Below are 16,998 nucleotides of genomic sequence, written 5' to 3'. Positions count from 1 at the left end.
ATGATTTTGAAACGACCAAAAAAAGTCAAAGATCGTAGAAATATAGAATTTTGATCATTAACGACAAATCTTGAATTTGACGTTAAGAATTTGTTTGAACATGAGAATTAGGATTAAAGAGTTTGATAACGGAAAAGTCAGCTATTATGATTGAGAATTTCGAAGTAAGGATTTTATGAGTATACATGAGATATTTCTTGAGGATTTGGAAAGCAAATCAGATCATGTAGAGATGGTAGGGATGTTTAAGTTTATGTATTACGAGAAAACCTTAAAGGTTTTGGATCTTATATTTATTTTAGATGGCCTCTTTATTCGATATTGAGTGATCCGTCGGCAGTAACACCGACTGGAGAGGAGTCTACCATTGACTAGCAGCAGCCGTAGACAAGGCTTTGAAGCATGGTACTGATGTAGCGTGTATGCAGACCAGTCCTGCAACCTAGTGGGCAACTTGTGGCTCAACATCAGTTTGGAGAGTATCAAAAATAAGTTTGATTAAATCTGTGAGTCACACGAAATAAGTATAACCGGTGCAGTTTGGAAAACTTTAGCGTACCTCAGAAAAGTAAATTCTTAATGTAATTGAAATTAGTTTGTAAACAAATAAGAATACACGGGAGAGAAACCAAGCATTTAACCATTTGATAATTGTTGGAAATAATAATTTCGAGTTGAAGTGAACTGAACTGAAAATAAGAGTTTTATCGACTTCTAGTGAACTTAGAGGAATTGAATTGTAAGATATGTGCTGTATATATGTAAAGAAGAAGTTGTGAAGTTTTGTTTTTTAAAATATAATTGAAGAAAGTAAGAAGTTGTTTTATTCCCGTCTTTCATTTGGTCTGTTGGTGTGTCCATAGGATCCGGGGTTGCCATTCCTCTTATATATTAAAGATATAAATTAACCAAATTCTGGGGTGGTGACAGTAGGTAAAGTAGGAATACTTGAAACCCTATTGTTGCCAAAACAAGACAGTTGCCCGTTACCTCGTGTATTATAGCGATATCTCAAACAACCATTGCCAAATTCAAAATACTTTTCATACATAATAAATGTCAACTCTTAACAAGATATTCAACTGCAATGCTACACAATCATAGAGCTATATTAATTTAATATAGCTCTATGTACACAATATATTTGTATTTTCAGCGTAGCAGCTTCTTGTACAAACCCAAACATGCTCAACACGTACCTGCAGATGCTATGTAGTTACCACTGGGAGCATACTTGGCTACGGTCAGAATTATTTCGTGCACGCAATACATGTCGCATATTGCAGGATTCTGATACAGAGAAATGAATCGCAAATCAATCAAGAAGTAAACATGACACAAACTTCAACATTAGTCAGCGGAATTCGCGGTCAATTGGACAAAAAATGCAAAAATGCATTTGGTCGGTAGTACACGTTATTTCTTAAGTTGATTTTAATCTTTGCCTACGCTGTTACCATATCTTTTAATATACACCATTTGCCTTAATACAACCATTTTCTTTGATTTACAACAATTAACTACAACCCATTGTCATTGGTTTTATAGGTACCAAATGAAAGACAGTTTACCCATTCCTACTGGTCGAGAGTCCGTCGCTTGGGTGGTTTTAAATAATCGATAAAACACCGGCAGGCTGGCTTAAATATAGGTTTTCCCGGCCAATTTCCTAAAATGTTCATTCACTTCTGAAAATCGGTCGTTCATTTTCGACTGAATTTCAGAATCGCTCTAAACACGAGTTTTATAGGTTTTCTCGGTCAATTTCGGCAAATGAGCAGCCAATTTAATTTTCGTGCGTTCGAATTGAAGCTATTTTGCCTCTCCAGTTGTTACTGCGTTTCAAATTCAGAATTTGGCCATTCAATTTCGTTTTGAGGTATTCAAATTCCTTTAGCACTGTGTTCAATATAGCATATCGTCATTCTTTTTCGTGACACACAATCATCATTCAATTGAGCAAAGCTGGTTCGACTGGAGATTTTACTGATTTCATTTTTTTTAAATTTCGTAAAGAGGCAATTAATGTCGCTTAAAGAAAATTCAAATAAGTACGACTAAAGAAATACGAATAAACAGATAAACTGTACTAGGCAACTGTTTCGTATCTTCACTTTAATTCAGGCAAACCTTGTTTTCTTTATTTATGCTTCCAGTAGACTTTACATGGGGCCAATAAGGTTTTTTCTTCTTCTTTGTTTTCTTCTTCATTCTTTTTTTTTTGGGGGGGGTGATCTTTAGTGGTTAACTGACCAAGACCTAATTTTGTATTGTGTTTAAATGGGGTGTTTCTTTATGTTTTTCCTGGTTTTTTATTGTTTATGTTGTTTTTTCCTCAACCGTCAATCTGCTGGCGTGCCAGACATCTTGGCATATATGTTTGGGTATGGTTGTACCACTGCATGCACTTCACTTGGGTGATGACATCAACGCTCTGGATGGCTGCTTGTTGAAGGAGATCGCACCTCCACTGCTGCATGTTCATTCCTGCTTGCTGGGCAGCCTGTCTGTCTCCGACACGTTGTTGCCACTCAGGTAACCCAAGGATGCGTTTAACTGCAGCCTTGAATGCAGAGTGTGCCATCCCCGTGCTGTTCAGGAATGGGGAGTAGGGAGGGAGGCGCTTCAGCTGGATCATTGGGTTGGCACCTTCAGGGAGTTGGGCTCGCACGTGAGGCCTCGCATTGTCATATATGAGGTAAACGGGTTCGTCGTCTGGGAAAACTGCATCACACTCTTGAATTGTGTCCGCAAGAAACTACTCAAATCTCTCTCGCGTTACAGTTTCGAATGCGATTCGGTGGTGCACCAAGCCTACTTCACTAGAAACAGCGAAGGTGACATTGCAATTTCTCCCTCGTTGTCTGTCGACGACTCGTCTTGCAGCGATCCCTCGTGGAGCTGTACCCTGGGAGCGTCGAGTCCAGACGTTATAACCTGTCTCGTCAATGAAGACTAGATGCGCCAGAACACCATGCTGCAGGAACCACTCACCATACTGGACGCGTTGATCAAGAACTTCAGGGGAATTTCTTGCATCAGGGACGTCCTCCACTAGTTTCAGTGTAATCATCATCCCATCCAAGGCCCTGGCTATGGTGGCAGTAGAAACCTGGGGCTTCTCTGGCAGATGCTCACTCAAACTAGCCTTCATTTGTTGAAGTGTCAAGACGGAATTAGCGTCAAGGATGCCTTGCAGATGGTTTCGCATGTCATCATCCATCTTGCTGTGGGTTGCTCCTCCTCTTGCCAGCGTCTCTTGCCTTCCAGTCCTCAAATATGTTGCAACAATTGATCTGGCTGTGGACTTGTTGATGTTCAAATTGACCGCAAGCTGAAGGTAGTCTTGCTCGTTTCCCTCGAAGGCCTCAGTCAACCTTTCTCGATCTACCTGGGCCACTCTAGCGTAGCGACCACGAGCTGCCATTTCTAGAAATATGCGTGTAAAACTGTAGCGAAAGCTCGTCTTCGAAGTACATCGGCAAAGTGACTCAAGTGCCAAAAAGTGAACCGTATTTATGCCTTCAACATTCTTAAGGAAACAAAAATTTAAAGAAGCGTTTCTTAGATTGCACAAATTCCAGAAATGACTGCCCAAAAATGAATTTGAATGACTAAACACACGCCTCAAAAAGCTCCTGCGAATTTGAATGCTGCTTTGTTGAATTGTTAAATTGCATGATTATTTTTCTTAAATCGAATGACGCAACAGTACATTTGACTGGTCATAAAACGAAATCGAATGACCCTTTTCAGTAGCATTTGATTTCGCGCGAAATAGAATAGCGTAGTGGTTAAATTGGCTGCTCATTTGCCGAAATTGACCGAGAAAACCTATATTTTTGCTACCAGAGCATTCGATTCCATTTCAGTTCGATCAATTAAGTGATCGAGCAGCACCTTTCGTTTATTTTCATTCGGATACGATTACAAAACTTCTTGTTCGCTTTTAGACGGCGATTTCAAACATTTGCCATTCTATTTCACTATTAGTTTAATGCCATTGGCACTAGACACAACTAGGGGTTTCTTTTTCATTAACAGTCAATCAAATTAGCTGTACCTGCAATCAATTTAGAATGCTTGCGTAAATGAATGCACGTTTAACGTAATTGGCCGTCTGTTTCTCAAAACCGAATGCACAGGCAATGAAAACGATTGAATTTTTGTTGAATTGAATGGGATTAAAGACGTGCATTCAAATTCAGACAAAAATGAATGACCGATTTTCAGAAGTGAATGAACATTTCTCGAAATTGGTCGGGAAAACCTATACTTTTCCAATGAAATGCTGACTCCTACAGGAGTAATCTGGTCCCTTTTACTCGTTTATTGGTTAGACGGTTACAATATTCACTTAGGTATGCGCAATACTACCGGGGTCCGCTCATAAGTCCGGCGCCTCATAGGTCCGACGCCTCATAGGTCCGACGCCTCATAGGTCCGAAATTTTGGACTTATCAGGCATCGGATTTATGAAGCGTCGGACTTATGAGGCATAAGATTTATTTATTCCGCCCCATAGGTCCGACGCCGCTTAAGTCCGCCGCCTCATAAGTCCGAAATTTTGGACTTATGAGGCGTCGGACCTATGAGGCGTCGGACTTATGATACGGCCCCATACTACCAATGAGTCTGTATTTCATAGAGTCATGGGTCCAATATCACGGCGCTGCTTCGGCGTGGATGTGCTGCATTGAGATTCTATTGTGACGTCACTAAGCTTTTTTTCCTATGAAGTAAGCGTTTGCTGTGCTCATGCTTACGGACTCCATGAAATAGACGGAGGCTGGTTACGACCAGTATTGTAATAATTAACCAATAACATAAAGCGACCAGTAATGTGATAAAAATCGACCAGTAATGTAATATCGACCAGTAAAGCATATTTCTGTCAGTAAAGTGACAAAAGAAGCGAACAGTAGTAATGTAATTAAAAAAATTGACCAGTGCAGAAAATCGACCAGTAAAACAATAATTAATTAACCAGTAATATTAATGAGCATAATTATGTTTCTTACTGCTTTGGAATGTTTTTGAGGAACTTTGGATTTTGTGCGAGTGATTTGAATGGTCGGACCCAACCCGACCACTGCTTGAAAGCGTACGCGTTCTGATAATTTTTTTCTTGTTTTCCAGACAATAATTCTCGCCCCTAGTGTCATGTGTTGACAAGTCCCCCCATTCCCTGTCGTATTTCCGCGACAGGGCAATATTAGGATCTTTGGTCACCCCCTCCCTTTCTTCATTCGCCGACTCGGATTTACGCCACCGTCAAAAGGCAAGTCAACCACAGTGGGATTTAAAGTGTAGTTCGAACCTCACTTAATAGCTGCCACGTTTCGGCAGTTTACACGGGGCGGGTACGTTTTCAGAAAAGTCTATATATGCAAGTATTTCCCCCACAGAGTGAGTTTATTTCTGAACAGTGCACGAAGTATACACGTGTAGAGAACAAAATACGCCTGGCTTGGCCTCGATGTAGGATTATTGAAGATTAAGTGTCATTTCCAACCACCCACGTGCGCGCTGCTCATTAGCTGTTTTGGTGTACACACCGAAACAGCTCTTGTTTTTGTTATTTTTTTCCACTCCCCCCACTTTTTTCCCCGTAGGATAACACGTGTTTCGTTCTACACAGGACTTTGGGACTTTTTTTCAAATCCGATTGACTTCAAACCTGGCACACACTAGAAATACCATCTGAAGATCAGGTGGAATTATGACATCATCATGACGCCATCACGTGTCAAGTGACGTCATCCTAAACTTGCATAGTTTAAGTCCCTATATCTACAAAAACGGAGGTCCGATCGGGTTTAAACTCGATATGCAGGTATTCCGGGAAGTGTTATAGACAAAAAAAATGCAGTGGAGTCACGATGACGTCATCATGCGATTTTATATGAATTATTCATATTTTGGACCTTTTATTCATATCTCATCAACGGAACGTGGTAAATTCAAAATTCTTTTTGCAAAAGATTTGTTAGATCGTTGATAGATACAGAGGTTTTTTAATGTGCGACGTCACCATGACGTCATGAAAAAATGCTTTTGTTTACATTGGATCGACATTTAGACCACCATATATAGAATACTCATGTACAGGCTCATTCGACGTGAAGGAAACTCCTTTATGGCAGTTATTGCTAAAACGGTCGAAACAGCTCATCGGTGTTTGTCCTCAAACACATTTCTATAAGCCGTACGCGAGTACCTTACGGATATTATTGTAATTTCTAAACTGTGATTAGTCAATAGCCTTAGTATTTAACGTGTTGATATTCACCCATATTTTTAATGGGTTTGTAAAACTAGTTGTTACTGTTAATAGAAAAGCTTTGGCAGCCCGAGTGATAAATTGCACTTCGTACAGGAATTTTCCCAAATAGCGCCGCATTGCCAATATAACGACTATGGACCCATAATATCATTGCTTTCATTAGAACGTCCCCGTTCCTTCTATTAAAACACTTGTCGTTTTCGTTTGGGTCTTTGACTGGGGTAGATTGTATAACAGTGTGTCGAATGCTTCCTTGCAAGATGACAAACTGCTTAAAGCTACAGTTAATCGTTTGCAGCTATTCAAAAAGTAATTGACGTAATTATTGTTGAAAAAATACTTGGTTGAAAGATACTAAACTCCCTTTGAAATTATTCTTTCTGGTATGCTGTTTGCTGGTATGCTGGTATGCTCCATGGGCGCGTGCGCGTTCCTTCGCAAACCCCTGGTCGTGATCTATATCTATAGCCTGCCGTGATGAACACGTAAACGACGCTGACTGGCTATTCAGCGCGCGCATTTCGAAGACGGCACGCCTATAATGCTCTCGCGTGCTTTGCACGTCCTGTCACTTATACGAACTTTTGTTTCAAACTGCGTAATGCCTGTACGATATGGATTATGGCCAACCTCGTCCCCAGTGATTACTTTATTTCCAACCTCGTTTCCAATAGTAAGCCCTGGATAGTAAACTTTCTTCCTATATCCTGATTCGATATTGCAATTTGCTAGTAATGGATTTATATCGCGTAGTTGGTGTTGTTATTTCCAACGTGCATTTACGTGTTGTACGATAACGTGCATTACGATCATTGTAAACGTCCATTCTCAAAACACTCCTTTCCTGTCCAGTTTGCTTATATTAACATAAAATGTGATACTGCATATTGGCGGGCAAGATCTTAACATTTTAACTTCCCCCCAAAAATCGTGTTTCCATAACCTACGGTGCGACGGTACGAATTGATGCTGTTTTTACCCCAGACGCCGCATACAAAAATACAAAAAAGGCTATTCCTCATTTGCATACGTGTTTAAAAATCTTGCACCGTGCAAATGATCCAATACCAGGGTGAGAGAGCAGGTAGTAGTGGGCGCCTACTGCTGGACACCCTGGAGACGAGGTTGAATTATGGCGGCCTCGTTTTTTTGCCCCACAAAAACCCGTATTTTCGGTTGTAAAGGTACGAAAGAGGTACGTACATGTAATACAAATCCTTGCTAAATAACGCGACGTGGAAACCTAATGTTTGAAAGGATTGATTCTTCAAAATACAACTTTCAAAATGTTAAAGATGGCGTTGTGCGTTATATACATCGACTGCAGCTAGTCCGAGGTTTAAATGTGTCATATTTTGACACATTTAAATTGGACAAATTCTGGGGTTAAGATCACGCAAGGCCTACCTCGTCCCCAGGGTGTCGAGCAATACGCGCCCACCACTACCTGCTCTCTCACCCTGGTATTGGATAAAGTAAGCACTGGGGACGAGGATGCGCGCAAGGCATGATGGGAAACAACATGGCACAGCAAGATCGTACCCATGGAAACGAGGTTGCCGCCCCCGATAACTTTGGATCATTCGGTATACGCAGTGGATTGGCCGGAAACCAGTCCAGGTCTCCCCAGCTCTCCTTTTCTGGCCGTTGTTTGGAGCAGGCTTTCTTTGTTCACGGAGCCCAAATAATTATGCTGGGTAAATCCATGGAGTATCAATGGATCTACACTTTGGGCGGGATGGATGGAAATGAAACTCATAAAAATTTAAATCAATGGAAATTTATCCGAGCGCTCCACGTAGTTAATCCCTACCATCGGTGGACAGAACCGGTGGAGAGACCTCATAAATTGAATGGCTCATGGTTGATACCTTAAGCCTGGCTTGCAGTGTTAATCTTTCTCTCCTTGTGCTATTTTCAAAGTTTCAGTTTATAAATTGCAAATTTTCCAAAAAACAAAAGTTAATGACTTTTAAAGGGGACATCTTGTCGACAACAGACAGGAGAATCAAAAATGAAAAAATGCATGCTGCATGGGAAGCACATGTGGTACATGGGGTCCCAACCCCATGGACCCCCCATGGAAAATCTCCATATGTTTGTAAGGATATATTTCATTTTCATTCCACTGCTGGTAATACCGGAAGAGAAGGTCAAGCGGTTTTAACATTATGTGAAACAAATAAGAATAACGTACGTTGTGGAGAAAAATTGTCCGGGAAGAGAAAAAAACACTCTGTTCCAAACCAGTTACTGGAGGAGTGTGCCAACTCACTAAAAACAGACATTAATAGCACAAGTTCCTCAAACTGTTCCAAATTAGTAAGATATGTATGGTTATTACATTATCGGTCAATTGTTATTACATTACAGGTCGCTTCAATTAATTCATTACTGGCAGAAATTATTACATTACTGGTCGATACATTACTGGTCATTTTATTACATTACTGGTCGGTATTACATTATTAGTCAATTATTAATACTGATCGTAACAAGGTTCTGACTTCTGATGGCAGAAAATCGTGTGCTTAGCAGCGCCTTGAAATTGAGTCCTGAATTTACACTACAGGCACAGGTGCGTTCTGCGCCACATCGCGAATCGCTCTATCCAACTCACAAACGGCACATATCCCACTCGCAAAAGGCACGTACCAACATTCGCTCGTACCCCCGCCCTGCAAACAAGACGCTGGGATACTCTGATGAATTCACACTCTGATTCGTTGGTTTTTGCGTGACCAGTGACCTGCGCGTCATCAAGGTCATGACTCTGCAAGGTTCGAAACGGCCATTACGACTGATTCATTACTCTTTTGTTCCAGTTGAGAGACGTTTTTTCTCGTCGAAAAGCGTAATAATGTAGGAAATTCTGTAAAACTTATCTGTGTTGTAAATTTACAATTCCCGTCTTGCTCAGGCTCCGTTTCGAATCACGAACGATCGGATTGCATTAATGCGACGCTCAAATTTTTGTCCCGGGTCCGCAATGAAACAGAAATCACATCCGGTATGGAATGTGCGCATTTCTATGGGAAGATTTCGGATAGCATTTGCGCACATTGTCTAACTGCGGTCTTGAACAACTGCAGCCAGATGCTTTATACCTAGGTCATAGGCCACTTCCTTCACAAGATTATGTGAAGCTCATCAGAGTATCCCAGCGTCCTATTTGCAGGGCGGGGGTACGAGCGAAGTACCAACATAACATAGCTAGAGTGGTGTAAACAAAAACACGCAGTAAACTTTTTAAACAAAATGGTTGTTTTTAACTTTTTGATTCAACGGTATCTATAATGCAGATTCACATAGAGAGCTACAAAATGACAACTTATACATATATTTATGTGCCTAAAGTGTCATTCACCCATTGTGCCGGATACCGAAATTCTGGCAGAGAGCATGGCCTAAGGCTAGCCAACTTGGAACCTCCTCTACACGGTCATTCGACGTCAGCAGTACTAGCAATGCCACAACAATGCCTATACCAAGGCCCAGTAGAGGTGGTCATAAGGTATGGCGGATCCGGGGGGGGGCAAAGGGGGCCATGCCCCCCCCCCCCAAAAAAAAACGAGACCATTTTTTTTGTTTTTTATGTGACATCGCAATAAAGGCAGGCAATGAGTACACCACCATCCTTTCCTAAAAAAAAACATTGGTTAAAGTCGTCAGAAATTGCCTCAGATCGCACCACAAAGCATCTAGAATCCAAGTAATTTTTTTGACCCACTTTTTGGGGGGTCCAAAAAAAGTTTGGCCCCCCCCCCAAAAAAAAATTGTGTTCTGGATCCGCCCTTGGTATATTGTTCACAAACATCCCAAAAATCGATATCCTTATAGCCTGATCAATTACCAGTTACAGGCAAGTTAAAACAACATGTTCAATCTGGGCGCGATAGTGCTCCTGGTATGATCATTTCCATCATTGAGAACGGTTATATAATTCCTTTCATAGAAGAACCCCTTGAAATGTTTCTCAGCAACAATAAATCGGCGAGGCTTATAGACGCGGTTATAGAGCCTATATTTTAGGGGGGGTAGCAGGGGTGGATCCAGATCTTTTTTGCAGGGAAGCGTGCCGAAATATAGATTGGTTATTTTATCTGATCACTTAGGCCTCCGAAAATCAATAGGTGAGGTGGGGGGGGGGGCTCTTACCATATTTTCAATGAGGAACGCTGACAAAATCCCACAATCATGCACACTATATCACCCAAGAGTGTGCAAATTCCCCTTTCTCACGAGTATTTTTTTCGGGTGAGACAGTTCGCATGTGACGTCACCATCGATCATTTTGCTACTGCCATTTTTGTATGGAATTTGAGGGGGTGGAGACCAAAAGATAGGGAGGGGGCAGAGGGGGGCAGACCCGCGCCTCCTCCTGCATTTTAGAGAAATACATCCTAAATAACCAGACTCTTATCCGTCGCAAAATTGGCTTCGAAGATAAACAGACTTCAGTGCTCATAATACATGTACATACACAAAAAGCACTTTAAATTGGATGATTGCGAGTCAACTTTTCACTTTCTCTCCGCAAATGCTATCATGATGTCCTTCGACTTAAAATGGGGCTGTCATCATTTCGACATCGCCCCCGTTTTTCAACGTTATTTAGGATTTACTTGTCGAATTAACGGGGTCGACATATTTCGAATTCACTGTTTTGCCCTTTGGGCTCACCTCGGCGGTTGGCACCATACATATTCACCACAGCTCTCAAACTATTGGTTACACATTGGAGGTCATGCGGTATCCTATTTGGACGACGGTTTTATTGTCATCCCACGTCCTAAGCAATTTTCAGACCATGCTCAGATCGCTCTCGACCAGGAAGTATAATAATATTACCACACCTAAACAATCTGGCCGTCAATGTTTTAAACATTTGTCTCAGTAATTCAGTTCGCATTGATTGATGTTGAGTGGATACCCAGGGCACAAAATGATCAAGCCGATTTCGTCAGCAGAATCATTGACACAGATGACGGGTCTCTCTCAGTTGAATTTTTTTCGACGTCATTAACGCCCGTTGGGGTCCTTTCACAATTGATTGCTTCGCCACTGTTTACAATGCTTAGTTACCTCAATTATATTCCTGGTTTTGGAACCCAGGCTCATTAGTCGTAGATGCTTTTGCTCAGAACTGGAACGGCGAAAATGCCTTGTTGGTCCCTCTGTAGTTTTAATCCCATGCATCATTGCCAATGTAATTGTGTCCTCATTTTTCCCTTGGTGGCCTTCGCAACTTTTCTGGTCTTTACTGTTGTCCCGTTACCGAATTTTGCATTTAAACACGGAAGAAATCAGAAATATCTCCTTGATTCAAGTGATTTCGATGGCTACGTAGCAGCAGCATACTGAGATTCTGTTTCAGTGTAATTACTTTCCCTTCCACTTAAATTCAATATTATTTTTCAAATTTTACATAATTTCCCTTTTCTGAGTACATATACTAAACGCTCGCAACCACCCCCTTTTTGCGTGATTTTCCACGCCAGTTTCAAGCACAAGACATAATTCTTGCGAAGTCCGAGGGTACAATTTCTATCATAGTTAGATTCCCAGTGTATGGGCCCCGTGCACATTAAGTACCTCCTCAACGGCCGGAAAGGAGAGTTGGGGGAGACCAAGATCAAAAGCAACATTTCACCTTAATTTTCAAGAATGCCTTGGCAAAAACACCGCGGCGTTCGATTAACCTCATTTCGTGGCTTCCCTAGCGTTATGTCTGTGTGCGTGTACAAACACTGCCTTGTGGGGTACCGGAACAATGGGAGGTACCCCACAAGGAATGCCCACCGACTTGCGGGGTACCGTTTTGGTACCCCACAAGTTTTTCACGAAATAGATATATGGATTTTACTCAAAAACTACGAATGTCCAAGGTGGGTTGATTTGTCGCAAATGGAAGAGTTTTAGAAAGGGGATATTAAGTCCGAATTCCAGCCCAGGAAATTAACATAGAAAAAAAAAGACTAGATCGGCAGCGCGTCCACACGCGCCCATTCACAGTGCGATAAATCTCCGCCATATTTGTTGTCTCTCGTGGACGCGCAATAAATTAACGTAAAGCAATGGAGCTAAATGTATCCTCCAGCATGCGACCTTGCTCAACGCGTCTGAAGCTAGAAATGCGCACCGAGTACGTACGCACTGCGCTCAAACAATAACGTACCCGTGCCGCTTTCAATTTCAGTTACGATAATCATTTAATTTTCTGCAAAATTATAATCCTGTTAACTTTTAAGCCAACTAATTTTGCTCAAGTAAAACAACAAATTTCCGTCCAGAATTTGCAGCCTATAAGACAATAACTGGTAAAAACTTCGAAACAAACTTTGCACAGGGCTAGGGTTGACAGAGTTCGCTTGCCCAATATTTCATTTCATGTTAAAAAAACAAATCCTATTAATCGACGAATGTTCGAACCAAATTAGATGCACAATCATATTAAAAATTGAAGTAGCATTCTTATCCCCCCCCCCCCGAACAAAGGTAAGTTTGAATATATTTTTGTAATATTATATTATACATGTTTAAACATAAATTAAACATCATTTCTCCACCATTCTGTTTCATGAGAAAATTTTAGGTCATTATAATTTTTTTCTGAAATGACTTGAAGCTGTGTTGTTGTTACTTGTTTCACATAATGAACTAAGTAAACATAATTTTAACCATCCATGTTCGCGGAGATAATGCTTGAAATAAACAACAACGTATGAGAACGATGTTTTCTTTTTGTTATTCTCTGTGTATTATATGAAAATGTCTTTTTATTCTATTAGCATTCAATGTTTAAAATAAACACTCATCATGCGCGTAAACGGCGTTGCGTTCATCACGTTTGGCGCGCGATGGTATCTTTCCTCCAGCTCGTGACCCTCCATGCAAGGCCCTGCGTATGCACGCGCTGCCGATCTAGTCGAGTGGCGAATTGCTTTCGCCACTCGCACTGGTCTTGTTTCGTGCCAGCAACCCGGGGCGACGCGGCCACACGTCCGGGTATAATAACCAGGCAAGCCTGGACTAAAGGCTATGGCTTCCCCGGGTGTGACTCCGTGTTTAAACGGGGAAGGTTATCAAACTCACCCTTCCTTATAGAAAAATCAAGTGAAACAAGTCAACATTTGAAATTCGGGAAACACAATTTTCAGGAATTTTAGCGTGCGTGGATGTGTAGCTCTTAATACCTAGACGAAGAAATTCAAATATAAGTTTGAGTCACATTTGTTATGTTTGTGGAGTTAACCCTAAAGGGGCCGGGGGCGGAATCCGCCCTCCCCCCCCCCTCAACATTTTCCGTGATAGCCTCTAAAAAATGATTTTCGCGACCCGAGCTGTTATGACTTTTTAGCCTCGAGCTTTGCGCATCTTTTGATATCAAAAACATAAAAATCGGACCACGGGTTGCCGCGTAGCGAAAAAATTTCCGGCGCTATACGCGCCGTGAAAACTGAATTTTCGCATATACGTCGTGTACACAGAGCAGAATTGCCATTCGTACATATGAATAATTAATTAGCCATAATTCCAAAACCCTTTGACCTATAGTCATGAAATATCTTGGGTATGTTTAGGAAGAGTTGCTCTATGCATGTGCCGAGTTTCAAAATTTTTCGTCACTCAGTGGCCTAGATCTTAGGGGGGGTCGGAATCCGCCCCCCCCCCCCCCCCCGGCTGAGAGATGGTAAAAATAACCCGGCCCCTTTAGGCCAAAAAAAAGTCTCCGGTTTCTGGTATGCGCGCGCGTCGCCGTAGCCATGCGCGTCGGCAAAACGAAAAAGTTTTTTTTCAATAAAAGATGATGTCTCAAAACCGCCAAACTCACTGGTTTGACTGGAATCCTGCTGCTGCACAATTTTAACGTGTTTTTAGATGGGGGTTATGATCGAGAATAAGCTTTATGTGGCCTCTCTGGACTCCCATATATTTGCATTAAGTTTAGTCGGGCACCATTTGCAGTCGTCAGCCGACATTTGAAGCAAAAAAAAACAGGTTAAAAAAAAAAAAGCCGCGTCGCCGCACCACTTTTTGGGCAAGCTCCATACCAGAAACCGGAGACTTTTTTGGGGGGGGGGGGCTTAGGGTTAAGTTGAGGAAGGTAGAGAGAACAATCATTAATAAACAACAGGTTCTCCGCGAGGGAAGTTGAATGTTAGGGGAGTCAGGTTGGCGTAGCGTGGTTCTTTCCTCGCCTTCCACCGCTGTGACCCGGGTTCGAATCTCGCCCGGGCCAATTATGTGGATTGGGTTTTCAGTCCCTACCTGATTCCGCAAGTTTTCCTCAGAATATTCCTCAGGGCTTTTCCTCCCACCTCTAAAACTGTAATTTCTTCTCATTGACTTCCCTCCACAGGTTTCTTCAGGCTTGCGAGCTACAGTGCTTATATTAGGGTACTTGAGGAATCCTTGGTTTCATTACCAGAAAGAATTAAAATGAAATGATGAAAGTGTACATACCTCAATGTCTCTGATGAAGACATTTTTCTCGTTCACATACAGGAATTTTTTGCCTTTTGGATCCCCACCGAGGATAAATGGAGAACCTCGTGTCGTCGAGGGTTGAGCGGCAAAAAAACTCTCTGAAAAACAAACACAATGCAGCGTAAGAAATCTCACAATGAAAAAAAAAATAGTGCACATTCCTCACTGAGTAAAATTACCTTGTAAGTAAGCAACGATCCAAATTTGCAGTATTTTTAAAGAAAATTGACAAATGGGATTGGACGCCGTGACAATTAGATCACCATGATACCTGTGCTCAACCAGTTGTTTGTGTGGATAATGGTCTTGGATATCACTATCCATATACTCACTTCTCACGTAGCTGAACGGCATATTTGCAATGTGGATGCGGTTCCTTCCAGCTCAAATGAAGCAAAAATGAAGCGAAGTTCCTCTCCCACAGAACTCAAAGCGGCATGTGTACGGTGCCCTGCGTGTTCTATCGCTTATATGCACGTTTGTACACAATGCAATATGGGGCGGGAACCAAAACACTGTTACCACTGTCTTATCCTCCATTCAGTTCGAGGCTCCATGGCCATGCATGGACCTTTTTGCTAATAAATTCATAACTATGCACGCATGCGCATAAACAGGCCTGGCTGCGAGAAGCCAAAGCGGTCCATTGAAAATGTATAGGGGTCCAAACATTTGAGTCATTTTTTCTTAATTTGTTCCCCCAAATCACACTTAGGCCAGGAAGTAATGCCTCTGGCAATTTAATGGGGTTTCTCAAAGAACAAAGCGCCAAATCCTAAACAAATTGAGAGAAAATGACCCGACTGTTTGGACCCCTGTACATTTTCAATGGACCACCTGGCGTCTCGCCGCCAGGTCTATTTATGCGCATGCGTGCATAAAATTTATTAGTAAAAAGTCCATTCAATTCAACAAACAATATGGAAACTGTTAACTGCCGCGCTTATGTCCATATCTATAAACAGGTGGCCACACCACCCTGTGGCGCGCGAATTGGGTGATAGCTAGGGCACGACCCGGTCATCCTTTCGAAATGGAATGAATTAACCATTATTTTAATGTGATCGGTATGAACCGATCATCTTTTAAAAATCGTTAGAGTTTTCCTTCTTTTTTCCGGACGATAATTCCGCGCAACTTTCCTTCGAAACAGTTTATGGTATGAACTGAAATTTTGAACATAATCGACCCTGATCCCGCTTGGTGCAGATTATTCTGACGTCATGACGACGTCATCGGGTGTCAAATTAAAAACAGTTTTCGTTGAAAATAAAAAGATCACCTTTTTCTCTTGAAAAAAATAATCGATCATGTAATTCATACTTTGTAATCAGATTACCCATAAATTGATGTACATTTTTTTCCGGGGGGGGGGGGTAGGTCGTTTACGTGAATTCTTTCTGTAAAATTCCCGAGATTTCCCTAGGCAACGGACAATGGAGTACCGAAGTGTGACGTCATTTAGAACCAGAAGTTCTAAAGTGTAGTGTAAACGAATGGGGTACGCGCGCGTGTTGGTTCAGTCATGACATGGGCTGAGTCACGCGCTTATGTGTTTCACACACATTTTGTGCGCGTCGGTACCACTGATCTCTATATAAAGACTGGATAGCTAATAAAGAGCCGCACAATGAATGCATTTGACGCCATATTGGTGAGACCGGCTGGTGATCTACAAAGGACAAGTTGCCGTCTTTATAGACAGCATGATTTCTTTTGTAACGTCGCGGTTCAGTTGACTTATATTTTGACCACCACCACTGACCAACTGACCAAGGTTTACTACAATTTTTCTAACGTCGTGGTTACTTTTATAATGCCGCAAATCACTTTTTCGGCGTTTTTGAAATAATAATCACTACGGAAATGTGTCCCTTTTTAGAACATCATAATATGTGTACGTGACTAAAATGCGCGTCAACTGTTGATACAACGCGCGCGTATATTCGCGTATATACGCGTAGAACGTTCGTATAGACCGCTTGCAGACGCGTTCGATAATTGACGCGCGAAGGTGCGCGACGCCATGTTGTGGGACAAAATGTGCATGGATAGATATGCGCTTGTCCCACAACATGGCGTCGCGCGCCTTCGCGCGCCTTCGCGCGTCGATTATCGAACGCGTCTGCAAGCGGTCTATTATAGGCGGCCATCTTCGTGAGACCGGGGGCGAATTGGTCAATATGCAAAGTCTACTGTGTGAATGTTGTATGCATATCAGC

At 41.9% G+C, this 16,998-nt stretch overlaps 1 protein-coding gene across 1 annotated transcript; it reads right to left on the bottom strand.

Annotated features, from left to right (window-relative positions):
• Positions 1-1,173: 1,173 nt before the first annotated feature.
• Positions 1,174-15,399, bottom strand: LOC119733754 (actin-interacting protein 1-like). The gene is made up of 3 exons (XM_038207126.1): positions 15,109-15,399; positions 14,753-14,874; positions 1,174-1,290 (listed from the first exon to the last, which is right to left on the bottom strand). The coding sequence occupies exons 1-3, from the start codon at positions 15,128-15,130 to the stop codon at positions 1,189-1,191; spliced, it is 246 nt and encodes an 81-aa protein (XP_038063054.1). The 5' UTR covers positions 15,131-15,399; the 3' UTR covers positions 1,174-1,188.
• Between the last annotated feature and the right edge of the window lie 1,599 nt (positions 15,400-16,998).

This window comes from Patiria miniata, unplaced genomic scaffold, assembly GCF_015706575.1.
Source record: "Patiria miniata isolate m_02_andy unplaced genomic scaffold, ASM1570657v1 HiC_scaffold_10, whole genome shotgun sequence".
NCBI classification, from domain to species: Eukaryota; Metazoa; Echinodermata; class Asteroidea; order Valvatida; family Asterinidae; genus Patiria; species Patiria miniata.
Note: the sequence above shows the minus strand (reverse complement) of the source record. Positions and strands in the feature narration are given on the sequence as shown.